This window comes from Lipotes vexillifer, unplaced genomic scaffold (assembly GCF_000442215.2).
Source record: "Lipotes vexillifer unplaced genomic scaffold, Lipotes_vexillifer_v1.1 scaffold1261, whole genome shotgun sequence".
Classification (NCBI taxonomy): domain Eukaryota; kingdom Metazoa; phylum Chordata; class Mammalia; order Artiodactyla; family Lipotidae; genus Lipotes; species Lipotes vexillifer.
This window is the reverse complement of record NW_006796548.1, coordinates 1,534,989-1,548,758: the sequence shown is the minus strand read 5'-3', so window position 1 is coordinate 1,548,758 and position 13,770 is coordinate 1,534,989. Positions and strand designations below refer to the sequence as shown.

General features: G+C 52.9%; 1 protein-coding gene across 1 annotated transcript in view; it reads left to right on the top strand.

Moving 5' to 3' along the window:
- TRIM62 (tripartite motif containing 62) overlaps positions 1-13,770 on the top strand; it is a 28,623-nt gene that overhangs the window by 5,802 nt on the left and 9,051 nt on the right. Inside the window, exons 2-4 of the mRNA XM_007468701.1 lie at positions 7,238-7,333; positions 11,978-12,234; positions 13,078-13,193. Coding sequence (XP_007468763.1) covers positions 7,238-7,333; positions 11,978-12,234; positions 13,078-13,193 — 469 coding nt within the window. The remainder of the gene's footprint in view (positions 1-7,237; positions 7,334-11,977; positions 12,235-13,077; positions 13,194-13,770) is intronic.

Below are 13,770 nucleotides of genomic sequence, written 5' to 3'. Positions count from 1 at the left end.
TTCCCGTTCCCTACTCCCCCAGTGGGGCTAGGATCAGTCCCGTTTCACAGAAGAAGACGTTGAGGCTCAGAGGCTCAGTAACTTGCCGAAGGCCACACTGCAAGCAGAAGGCAGAGCTGGGATTCAGACTCAGGTCTGTCTGGCTCAGAACTCAACCTCCTCACCAAAACGCTAACTGCCTCAGGGAGCATCCAAATGGGGAGGGACCTCAGAAACCATCCACTTGCATCCTCTCCCCACTTTACAGAGGGGGAAACTGACTTGCCCGAGGTTGGTCCAGAGCCCAGCTCCCTAGAATCTCAGTCCAGTGCTACTTTCACAACATCATTTACCTTCCAGACCTTGAATTCTGCTTGGACACTGGGACAGGTGTGGAGGATTTGGAGATGGTTCTATCTTGGATTCAGGGGTTCATTCAATAATTTCTTCAGTCGACACTCCTGCTATAGCTAACTGAGGGCCAGGTCCTGGGCCCAGAAGAGAGCAGGACAAGCTTGACCCTGCAGTGGTTCTTGGGGGATAGGCCCAGAAGCTGCAAGGTCATGTCCTAGGCTCCTCTGGCCATGTGTCAGGGTTGCCCAGGTCCCCCTGGAGCTGACAAGTGAGCTGAATCCTGAGAGCAGAGAAAGGAGACATTACAGACAGAGGGAATAACAACATCCACAGCCCCACTGCCTGGGTGCAGAGAGTGCCAGGGGCAGGCACCCTTTCTCGTTTAATCCTCACAGCAGCCCTAGGAGGTGGGTCTCATTGCCCTCCCCCTTTTTTTTTTACGGTACGCGGGCCTCTCACTGTTGTGGCCTCTCGCGTTGCAGAGCACAGCTCCGGACGTGCAGGCTCAGCGGCCATGGCTCATGGGCCCAGCCGCTCCGCAGCATGTAGGATCTTCCCGGACCGGGGCACGAACCCGTGTCCCCTGCATCGGCAGGCAGGCTCTCAACCACTGTGCCACCAGGGAAGCCCCTCATTGCCCCTTTTTATACATAAGGAAACTGAGGTTCAGAAACTGGGCCTAAGACCACATACCCAATAAGTGTCGCTGAAGCTAGAACTCAGACTCAGATGATCTGAGTCAGCCAGGGGCAGGCATGGAGGGGAGCCAGTGGTTCGTTGTAGCTGCAGGGGAAGGGGTGGGAAAGTGAGGCTTGACCAGCTCATAAAGGGCCTTGAATGTGCCACCCCTACCCAAGGAGCTTGGACTTGATCCTGGAGATTCGGGGGAGCCAGGAACAGGTTGGAGCAGGCGAGGCTGGCCTGGTCGGTGTGCACTGAGGGGCAGCGTGCAGGTGGGACAGGTGGGGGGCAGCCTGGAGGAGGGGGAGCAGCCATGAGGTGCTGCCTGTCAGAGACCACGAGGCTCAGAGTGGACAGGGTTGGGGCTCAGAGGCAGAGAAGATGTATAAGAGTTCAGGTCTGTCAGGAGGACCAGGACATCAGAGGGCTGTGAGTAGAAGAGAGATTGGGGGTAAGGAGAAAAGAGGCAAGTTCAGTTTGCCATGTGAAGATTTGGCGTCCCCTTGGGGCAGAGAGGGGAAGAAAAGGCAGTAACTAGGCACGGAGAGCCTACTGTGTGTCATGTCATGCTGGGCCCTTCAAGGGTGTCATCTCATTTAATCCTCATCACACCCCCGCGAGTGGCTCCGGTCCTCATTTTATAGATAAGGCTCTGAGAGGTGGACACTGAGAGGGGAGGAAATTATCTACCCAAGGGCACGCAGGCAGGATTCAAACCCAGGTTTTTCTGACACCCAAGTTTATGCTATTTCCACTGGGCAGCACTGCTTAGTGACCGGGGGTCGGGGGGAGGGGGTGTCGGTCCCTGAAGCCAGGGGAGATGGCTTCCGGCAATAGCTTTTTCCTCTGGGCTGGGAGAGGGATGGCCTTGTAGGAGGGGAGACCTGGCCTTTGGGGCATGTGAGCCCTGGCTCTCTGTTCTCCCCCTCAGTGGCTCCCCGAGCCCCAGAGCCTCTCAGCTGACATATTTGCATAATTGTGTGCTTAGGTCTGCACCAGCCCTGACTCTGCCCTCTCTCCAGAGGGAGGGGTACAGAGCTATGGTTCTGCCCCCAGAAGGGCCCTCCTCCCATCCCTGATTCCTGCCCTGCCCCAGAGGTGATGGGGCCTGCTGAGTCCAGCTTCCCCAGGCTGACTTCCAAGGCATCCTCCACCCCACCCATGCTGCCCTCACCCCTGCTAGCCCCACTGGCCTTTCCAGCTTGTGACTCCGCCCACATACCTGGCTCCCGCCTTCCCCAACTGCCCCCCCCCCGACCCGCCCCCGGCTTCCTGTTCTCTCCACCTGGAATGCTCTGGCCCTGCCCTGGAGACTTGAAGGGACCCTGCCCATCCATCTATCCATCCATCCATCCATCCATCCATCCATCCATCCACCCATCCATCTTCCCTGATCCTCCCATCAGAAATAAACTCTCTCCAAGAAATTCCCACAGTTCTGAGTCCCTATTGCACATCAGTGACTGCCACTCAGTCACTTTTCTTGGACCTCAGTTTCTTGTTCTAGAAATCCAGATTGTTGGACCAGATGGTCCCTGGGGCTCCTTCCTGCTCTGGCCATCTGAGGAGGAAAGAAGGGGCCAGGACACAGTGAACGGTGGGGACGTGGAAAAGTGACCCAGGAGCCTCATATGGGACATGGTGACCTCTCTGTCTCCCGAGCAGCCAGTGTGGCCAGGCTCTCCACTGTGGTTAAACACTTCTTACTGTTATCTCATTTCACCCTCCCAACCCTAGGAGGTATTGTTATCCCCATTTCACAGACGAGGGACTGGGGCACAGAGAGGTTAGGGTACCTGCCCAACGTCACACAGCTAGTGGGTGGCAAAGCCAGTCTCCTAACCCAGGGAATCAGGTCTGGTCCCAGGCCTGGAAGGAGGGAAGGCAGAGGGGGTGACGAAGTGCAGGCTGCCTCCTAGTCTTGCTCTGTGGGTTCTAGGTTTTGTTTTTCCTAAGTTAGCTGTTCCCTCAGGCTCAGTAGCCCACCTGAGGAGAGCTGCCTCCCTGGTATCTCCTCCTACCCTTTTGGAGGTGAACTCTGACCCAGCCCAGCCTCTTCTGTGGGCAGATTCATTCAGCAAACTCTGTGCCTGGCCCTGTCCTAGGTACTGATAGTGTGAAAACCTATCTGACAGTCCCTGGCCTAAGAGCCCATATCTTATGGAGAAGACTGACAGGTCACCTTGCTGTTAAAATACAGTGTGTGCCAGATAGTATGAGGGAAGGCTCTGTACACAGAGGATTGTCTGAGGACAGAATGGAGTTTGGGGTATGGCTTGTCAGTGTAGGTGATGTCTGATCTAGATCTTACGAGATGAGCATGAGCCTGACAAGTGGAGAAAACCATGTGGGTGAGCATTCCAGACAGAGGGAACAGCATGTGCAAAGGCCTGGCGGAGAGCACTGCAAGTTGTTTAGTGCATCTAGAGCTGCGCTGTCCAGTAGAACTTTCTGGGATAATGGAAGTGTTCTGCATCTGTGCTGATACGGTAGCCACTGGTCACCTGGAGCTATTGAGCACTTGAAATGTGCAACCTGGTGCAACTGGTACAACCGAGGAACTGAATTTCAATTGTATTTCATTTAAATTCATTTGAATTTCAATAGCCGCATGTGGCTAGTGGCTACTGTATTGAACAGTACAGGTCTGGATGAAAAGAAAAGGCTGGAGAAGAAACTTGGGGCCAGTAGTGAAGGGCCTTGAATGCCACACCCAGGCTTCGTGCCCTTCTTCCCAGACAATGTAGAAATCCTGCAGTGGCCCCGGGAGGAGAGGCAGGGACACATCTGTCCTGTCAAACAATTACCCCAGCTGCTCTGTGGGGCAGGGAGGAGCCTGGGGCCACAGTCCAGAAAAGAAGTGATGAAAACTGAACCAGGGTGGTGGGTATAGAGAGGAGAGAACAAATTCCAGGGCAAGCTTGATGACTGATTGGATTGGGGGCGTGGGCCATGTCAAGGGTGACCCCCAGATTTCTGGCTTGGATGGCAGCGGGGGTGGGGGGTGCCCTTCACTGCGATGGGGAACGTGGAGGAGGGGCAGTTTGGGGGTCCTGTACCACTATTCCAGCGTCCACTGTGATGTGAGTGTCTATGTCCCTGTCTCCCCCCAGCCCATCTGCACACCTCCTGAGGCATCATGGGTTGGGACTCGTACCCCATCCCTCTCCCTGTCGCTGACACAGCAGCATGTGAGGCCCAAGGAGGCCTCATTCAGCACATGTTTGCAGAATGGACGAATGAGTGTTCCATTACTCCCGGGATCCCGTTGTTCCCTGGCCCTGAAAGCAGGGAGGAATTTGACCGTGTCCCTGGGGTGCCCTGAGTGATATGAGGAACAAGGCCTCCAGGGCAGTTTTCTCAGAGACTCTGAAGAGCTGCCTGGGTGGCTGGATCTATGAGGACCACCAAGGGGAAGGGTTGTAGCATTTGGTTCATCTCCTCAAAATCTGTGTCTCGAGCAGACTATGTCCCAAGCTGGACAGACCCCAGGCAGTCAGAGAGTAGTAGTCTTAGGTGAACATGATCTGTCTGTTCCAGTGGCTCTGATGCACATGAATCTATTAGGAATGACTTCCAGCTGTTAGTAATAGAGAGCTGCCCAGAGTAGCTGAAATTAGATAGGGGTGTATTTCTCTCCCACGTAAAACAGCTCTATAGGACAGGACCCCAGGCAGTGGTGTGCCAGAGCCAGCTTGTCCCAGTTCCTGAGAACTAGTTGTGCAAATCTCTTCCCAGCTCTGCATCCGGTGACCTCACATGGAGAGCTTCAAATTGGCTCTGGGGGGAGCCTTTACACCAAGGAAATTGGCCAACACTATAAATTGGGGCTGTTTTTCTTTTTTCCAGAGGGCAAGCTTCCTAGCATATCACTGACTGCAGTCATGGTGTGGCTGCCCCATCAGGGACCCAGGTTGCATCTTCCTTCTATTTCTCTGGTTTCAGCCTGTCACATCCATCTTTCTGGCTGCCTTACAGCCTGAGATGGCTACCAGAGTTCCAGTCATTATGTCTGTGTAAGCTCTCTACTCCCACAAAACAAGCTATTCCAATTTTTCTATCTAACTCGTATTTTCAAGGCTGCCTCCTCTTCATCTTTCAGCTGTCATCACAGGTGTGACCTCCACAGAGAAGCCTTCCCTGACATGCTACCTAAATTCGCCACCCCTCCCATTCGGCTTTATTTTCTCTAGAGCATAGACCATAATGGGTAGCTCTCTGATTCTTTTATTATTTTCCTTGTTATTATCTGTCTTCCCCACTAGACTGGAAGATCCCTATTAGTAGGGACTGCATCTGTCTGGTTCTCTGCTGTGTCCCGAGTGCCTCAACAGTGCCTGGTATATCATAATTGCTCAATAAATACTTGTTGAGTGAATAAGGGATAGTAAGCACAGATCATTTTGTTTTCTACATGCTTCCCTTAGTGTGTCATCATGACCATTTTCTCATGTTGCTGTTTAGTCTGTAAAATTAGTTGGACTAGATGTTTTCTGAGGGCCCTCCCTGCTCTGACGAGATGAGTGGGCAGGAGGTGAGTGAACAGGGAAGTCAACTCCCTGGCACCACTCACAGCCCAGGCTGACTAGGGAGCCTGGGCCCTGCTCAGAGGCTGTTTCCATGGAAATTCACTCCCAAAGCAAACTTCCTTGAGCCCCATCTCAGTGCCAGGCCATTGATGGGTACGGGGGATATAGAGAGAAAACGGTAGGGAGGACCTGCCCTGCATGGGGATGGATAACGGACAGCCAGAAGAACAATGAGCTGTGATACACTGGGCTAAAAGTCCAGAAGTACTGGGGCCACCAGCCTCCATACCCCATTCATTCATTTGGCAAATACTTATTGAGACCCTAGTGTGTGCTGAACACTATTCTAAGCATTGGGGATGGAACAGTGGACAAGCCAGACAAGATTCTTGCCCTCATAAAACTCACATGCCAATGGAGGAGATGAACAGTAAACACAATGTCAAATAAATAAGCAAGCTCATGGACAGCAGGAGGTGCTATGGAGGCCACTAAACAGGAGGGTGGAAGGGATGCTGCTGTGCATGGGCTGGTCAGGCCACACCTCTTCGAGGAGGCATCATCTGAGTTGATACGTTAATGCTACAAAGGAATCACAGGGAGAAAATCTGAGAGTTAAGTGCACCAGGCAGAGGAAGCAGCAAGTGCAAAGTCATAAGGCTGAAACAAGCCCAGCGTGAGGCACAGGAAGAAGACCGCTTTGGCTGGATGGGAGTGATGGCGGAAGGATGGTGAAGACAGAGGTGGGACTAGGGACAGGGGACTGAGGCACTTGCTTCAGGTACAAAGTTGAATGAAGCAGGCGCCCCAAAACTCAGTAATCAAGATAATATCTAATGCAATTTTTAAAAATCAAAATTAATGCCAAAACCCCCATGATGAACAAAATGTCAAATTTTTAAATCAAAACAAGATGACTAGCAGTGTCCTGCTGAGCCATATAGGAACCAGATGCAAAGGAAAAATGAGTAATACCGATCCTGTCCTTATTTAAAAATTTGACCTGTTGTCTATCATGGATTTTTGTTGTTGTTCATCATGGGTGTCATCACTATAGAAAACATGTCACCTGGTGTCATGATCATGGTTTCCAGAACCAGACTTCCTGAATTCCATTTCTGGCACTACCCCTGCATGCTTAGCTGTATGCCTCGGGGCCAGTTTCTCGACCTCTCTGTACCAGTGTCTCCATCGGAAAAGGGGGCTGATAATAGTGCCTACCTCAGGGTTATTGAGAGGATTAAATGACAAGCCAAGGTCTAAGAACAATGCCTAGCCCACCCGAAGCGCCCAGAGGATGTTGGCAGTCAGTCATAGCCCTTGACAGCAGTACAGCCTTGGTTCCTGCCAGAGGATTCTAAGCAAGGAGTCTTGGCCAGCAAATCAGGGTGGGTCAGAAAGTATGTGGAGGTAGATTGGAAACAGGGAGACCAGAGCCCCTAGGATGGCCAGAGAGGAGGCTGTTGCAAAACTCCAGATGGAAGATGGGAACAGACTCTGGAGATAGTCAGGAGACAGACTGTGGAACGTGGTGGTTGTTAAACTGTGAAGGGAGGCGGGTGCTGGGGCAGGAGACGGATGAGGACAGGATAGCTTCCAGTGCCCGCAGTGGACGGGCCTGGGCTCTGCATCACCACGGAATACCCGGGCCGGATCTGGCCGGCGCCCCCATCCCGATCTTGTCTGTGTTCCAGAGGGAGCTGAAGGAGCAGCTTCAGGCCCTTCAGGACAGTGAGCGGGAGCACACGGAGGCGCTGCAGCTCCTCAAGAGACAGCTGGCGGAGACCAAGGTGAGCCCGGCCTGGACGTGGGGGCGGGGCTGGCTTAGTGGGGGCGGGGCTTAGTGGGGGCAGGGCCATTTGGGAAGTTGAGGGGCGTGGCTTCGAGGGTCCAAACTCCAGGTGTTAGGCCGGGGCATGGGGGTGGGGCGGAGGCTGGGGCTTCCCTGAAGGTAAATGGGGCGGGGACCCACTCCAAGATGACTGAGGGCAAGTGGGATCCTTTCTCCCTTCCTGTTTTGGGTGAAAGTTGAGGTGGGACCAGGGACCCTTTGGAAAACCCTGGCGTCCTGCGGGGCTGGAAGAATGTACCTAGTCTCTCTCTTTTTTTTTTTCTCCCGTTGCTAAACACACCCATTGCCCAAGGAGCCAATCCTGAGAATGTTCCTTCGAAGCCCTCCTGATGATTTGTGGCTCAGCCCTGGTATCAGCTCCCCTCTTCAACTCGGACTGGAGATATAGACTCTGAAAAGTAGCGTCAAACCCTGCAGGCTCTGGCCACAGTGGTTTGAAAAGAAAAGCCTTTTTTCTTGACCTGAGAGGAAGGCCCTGGGTTCTGATCCAGCCACTACCGTGCTGTGTGACTTTGGGTAAACTGCATACTTATCTGGGCTCCTAGTCTTCCCATCTGTGCTGTAGGGACTCTGCCAGGCTCCTTCCAGCTGTGCTGTTCTGGATCCTAGCACACTTCCAAGGGGCTCCCTCCAAGTCCCCCACAGATACCTCTAACTGGGCAAGGCTTGCTCTGATTTCTGCTGTCCTTCTGGAACCGAGCACTGGGGACCCAGGCCTGACTGCTAAGCTCTTGGGTGATTTCAATGTGGCTCCACTCCATTTGCAGGGGTGCCACTGCCAGCAGCAGCTGGAGCAGAGCCTTAGGAATGCTCTGGGCCTCCAGAGGTCCCCCTGGGGCCTGGAGAGGCCATTGGAGATCCAGACCTGTGCCCCACCTTGGCCACCAACCCACTGTGGGGTCTTAGGGAGGTCATGACGAACATTTCTTCAGAGAACACTCTGGAGTGCCTCCGGGCAGGACCCTCAGTGGGCATCAGATGGGAAGCAGTCACAGGACTCTGGCCTCTTTGCTTCTCACAGCCTCATTTTCCCCACCTGCCTGGTGATCCCACACCTCTCAGGTGAAGAGAAGCAAATGGAAGCCTCTGTCTGGATGAGAGGGGAATATTATGGTCTGTTTCTTCTCCCCAGCATTCTGTTCTTCTCTCCACTCCCCAGCCGCATTGTTTTTCTCCACTGACCTTTTCCTCCCCTGCCTTCCTGTCCATCTGTCTACCTCTGGGGTGTCCTCTGGGGCCACCTTCCCCTCCAGTTCCCCCAGCCCTGCTTCCTGTCTGGACTGGGATGTTTATACAAGAAATGCCTATGGATGCTTTGGAGGTCATATTTCACCTGGTGCCTGACTCGGCTTTCCTGTGGCGCCTGCCCCTCCAATGGCCCGGCCTGAGGGCCCGTCTGATCTCCCTCCCCCAGCCCAATGTTTTCCTTGGTCGGCCCTGACCGAGTGATGTATTCTTGGCAGGGTGTTGTTCTGAAATGGCCCCAGCTCTTCCAAGCCCCAGTGTGTTCCCAGGGATGCGGTGGGTCAGGGTGGGAGCTGCTCTCCCAGTCGTGACTGAAGGGATTGGGAGTGGGGCGGGGCTGGCTCTGCCCTAGAAAAAACTAGAGTAAATGGGACACACCGGTTTAGCTGAACCTTTCTCTGTGCTGGGAACTGTGTTCCCCATTCATTGTCTCGCCGAACCACACAGAATGTCACCTCCATGACTGCAGGATTCCCCAGAACCTACACGGTGTCTAGCACACAGTAAATAGTTGTGGAACAAATGAGTGGGGGGAAAAGATACACCTTTTGAGGTAGGAATAGTTGTTGTCTCCATTTTATTGGCAAGGAAACTGAGGCCCAGAGAGGTTGAGGGGCAGGCCTAAGGCCTCACAGCTAATAAGTAGCTAATTGAGACCTTACTGTCCAGTTCTATCTGAGCCTAGTGCATATTCCAGCCTCATGCTGGAATGTCCTCAGCGAGATCTCTGGCTTTGTGGGCTGCAAGCCGGGTAGGCCTGGAGAACCCATCAGGGACATATTTCGGGCTCCTGGGGTGGCTGATGTTCTACTTCTGAGCCGCCCTCTCCCAGCCTCTTTCTCTCCTCTTGTCCTGGGGACACTGGGCCCCTACCTGAGAGAGAAGATGGAGTCTGCACCCACCTCTACAGAGCAATCTTGGGCAAGACCCCTCCCTCCTTTACCTCTCAAGCAGGTCCTAACCATCAGCCTTGTGCCAGGCTCTGGGATGCAGGGCTAAGGAAGATGTCATTCCTACCGGGAGGGGTTCATCCACTAACTGGGAAGCCACATAAAATGTGGGGCAGTATATTCAGAATATTTACAAAATGCTCTGGGAACATTTAGCTATTTAACTATCTGGAAAAGTTAAGGAAGGTATCACAGAGAAGGTGGCTTTTGATATGAGTCTTGCAGGATGAGTAGGAGTTTGTCAGTTGAATAAAGCATTTGCTGGGGGAGGGGTCCACTCTAGGCAGGTGGAATTACGATGCAGCAGCACTAGAGAGGTAAGCAGGGATCAGATTAAGGACTTTGAATTCCAGGCTAAGAAATTTAGCACTGTACTAGTCATCAAGGAGCCAAGAAGGGTTCCTAAAGACGAGATCAGTGACCCAGTTTGCACGTTAGAAGGATCACTCTGGCAACAAGTTTGTTGGCAAAGATGTGGAGTTGACACGTGGAACCAGTGAGTTGGTGGGACCCAGGGGCATGCGTGGAGGAGGCAGGTGGAGAGATGAATGTGGCGCTCAGGAGACATGTAAGACCTTCGAAATGGACTTGGAAGCCATCCTCAAAGCAGTGGGAGTTGTGGGGTGTGAACAAAGGAGCCAGCCTGGACAAGTCCTCAGGAACAGGGGTGGCAGGGAGGGAGCAGACGCAGAGGTGGGAGGCAAACCAGAAGTTTCTATTACTAGAGGGTGGCCCTTGGGCCAAATGCTGCTGCAGATTGGCCGAAGAGCAGCCGGAAGGGGTGGCCATGAGATCTGGGGCTCTTTGGAGGGCAGTGGCAGACGGTGCAGGGAGGGCAGGCCCCAGCTTCCCCACCGTGACCTGCCGCTGCCGGAGCCTTGGCCCTCCCTGGGTGAGGGGGCTCCGGGAGGCCACAGGCAGCCTGGCCCTTCATCCCCAGCCTCTCCACCACCCCCTTTGTCTGCCCTGCGTACTGGGTGGGCAAGTGCAGGGAGGCTGGCCCACTGCCAGCAGCTCTTCCTGCCGCAGGCAGCCGGCAGCCACAACGACTGGGAGGGAACAGGCCCTAACTGAGCCTTTGTGGAGCCTCCCACAGAGCCCTGGGCACTGAACGCAGCAGGGTCTCTGACTCCGTGAACTCCCAGCCAAGATGCCACAAAGTCAAATTGCAGAGGCAGGCCCCACACGCTGCTGCTGTAGCCGAGCCGCACTTGTGTACCCAGTGTCATCCTGCCTCGTGCTGTCCCCTCGGCCCGCTGCCCGCACCCCGCAACTGACATCCTGTCCGTCGTTCAGGCCCCAGCTCAGAAGTCATCTCTCCACGAAGACTTCTAGGATGTGCCTGTTCCAGTGTTTTAAGAACCAGGCTCTTGGTCTGCACCTCAAACAATACCATGCACTTTGTGAATGTTCCCTCACTTACCATAGATAGCCCTTCAATGTTGTATACCCTTTTCCCAGATAAGAAAACTAAGGTTCAGAGATATCAGGCAACTAAGGTTGCCACAGCTGGAGACCCAGAGCCATTGGGCACCAAAGCTGTGCCTTTTACCACTCAACCCCTCCTGGGCCTGGCGGTGCCCTTGGGGGCAGAGAGAAACACGAAAGTCCATGCTTGTCTCCTGTGACGATGGCTTTAACCCCCCAGCTCTTGTTCCCTGGCCAGAGGGTCTCGGGGTGGCGGGACAGGGCAAGTGACCACCAAGCTTTGCCCAGCACGTTGCCATTTATAAAGCCCTTTAACATCGTGATCTTGTCATCTTTGCTTGGGCCCCATGAGTGATTTTTTTAAAAATAAAAATTTAAGGGAATTGCCTGGCAGTCCAGTAGTTAGGACTCTGTGCTTTCACTGCCGTGGGCCCAAGTTCGATCCCTGGTTGGGGAACTAAGGTCCCACAAGCCATGTGGCGCAGCCAAATAAATAAATAAATAAAATTTTCACTGTCTCCCAGACTGAACTCAGCATCCTCTCCCTGCCCCCCATGTCTCCTGCCAGCTTCCCCATCCCTCCCACCCCCAAGCCAGAAATCTGGACATCATCCTTACACCTGTCTCTCCTGTACCCCTACAGCCAGCCAGCTGGTCACCAGGGTCAAAGAGGCTCTCCTACAAATGTCTTTCAAGCCATGTCCATCTGCTGCTCCCCTAGTTCAAGCCTCATTGTCTCACCTGGACCATTTCATTAGTTTTCTAACGGAGAACAATTATCTGCTGTCCCTGCTATGCCAGTTCTCTCCTGCCACCATGCGTTTGCGTGTGCCATCCCCTCACCGGCATGCCTTTCCCACCCTTTCCTCTGTGCGTGCCAAGACGCTCGGTTTCCTCCTCTCACCCAGGGATCACCCCATCCACTCTCCCTGACTGACCCCTGATGACTGTCTCCACAGTCTTCCACCAAAAGCCTGCGGACCACCATTGGGGAGGTCTTTGAGCGGCTGCACCGGCTGCTGCGGGAACGGCAGAAGGCCATGCTGGAGGAGCTAGAGGCAGACACGGCCCGCACACTGACTGACATTGAGCAGAAAGTCCAGCGCTACAGCCAGCAGCTGCGCAAGGTGCAGGAGGGGGCCCAGATCCTGCAGGAGCGGCTGGCTGAAACTGACCGACACACCTTCCTGGCCGGGGTGGCCTCGCTGTCTGAGCGGTAAGTACCCGCCTGCTGTGGGTCTTCTCCAGGGGGTATCCCCTCCCTGACCCTTGTGGGATGCTGGGGTTGGAGGCAGATGGAGTGGTTAGCAGAGAATTCATTCATTCAAATCTCCATCAAATACACAGGACATCTGCTATGTGCCAGAGCCTAGGGTAAGAGCTTTATGTATTCATATTATTTTATATATAATACTTATATAATCATATAGGATATTACTTGTTTTATGTGCTTTATATTATATTAAAAATATGTGTTTTATATTATCTATTATATTATTTATAATAATGTTGATATTATATATAACAAATAACAATATGTAAATTATTATAATCCTAATAGCCCCTTGGAGGTAGTTACCACTGCCATCCCCATTTCACACATGTAGAAACTGAGACACAAAGAAGCTAAAGCAATTGGCCAAGGCCCTTCGTCTAGTATGTGGGGGAGCCAGGATTCAAGCCCAGGTCTCTCTAGTTCCATAGCTGCCTTTAATAATAATAACACTTAATTATTGGTTCATTAATGACCAATACTGATAGCTAACATCATGTATTCAGTGTTGACCTTGAGCCAAGTACCGTGCTAAGCATTTTACATACATTATGCCATGTAATCCTCACAAGCCTAGGAAGCAGGTGTTATCATAGTACCCATTTTAAAGATGAGGAAACTGAGGGCAATAGCTAGAGAATTAGGAAGTGGCACAAGCAGGCACTTGAGTCGGCGCTTGGGTCCAGCAGACTTCCCACACATGACCTCGCCCTATGCCAGCTTCCCTGAGGTGCTGGGATAGGAATCCAGCCCCCAATGTGGCCTGCTCTCTTGCTCTCCTTCCAGGCTCAAAGGGAAAATCCATGAGACCAATCTGACCTACGAAGACTTCCCAACCTCCAAGTACACAGGCCCCCTGCAGTACACCATCTGGAAGTCCCTGTTCCAGGACATCCACCCAGGTAAGGCCCTTCCTGCCACTCTCCAGTAGGGCTCAGGAAGAGGCAAGGATTATCATGGGTTGGAGCTAGATGGGGCCCGGCCCAGCCCACCCCTTGCTCTACACATGACATGGGGGCAGGGCAGAGGGATGAGAAGAGTGCCTTGCTGAGCACTTACTATGTTCCAGGGCCTGTGCTGGGCACCAGCACAAGAGGAGGTAGGTTCTACTAGTGTACCCATTCTCTACATGAAGAGACTGAGGCCCCGGGTGGTTCACTCATTCACTGTATGAGTACAGGATATATCAAGCACCTACCTCACACCAGGCACTATTCTAGGTACTAGAGATATAGCAGTGAGCAAAACAGGCAACAATCCCTACCCTCGTGCATCTTACTTACATCCTAGGGTGTGAGAGAGAAAAAAAACAAAATTAAATAAGTAAAATACATAGTTTTTTAGATAATGATAAAAGATAAGGAAAGGGGCTAAGGGATGTTGAGGTAGGATTGAACGTTTAGTAGGGGATCCAGTTAGAAGACCTCCCTGAGAAGGAAGCAGTAGAATAAAGACCTGAGGGAGGAAAGAATGCGCCAT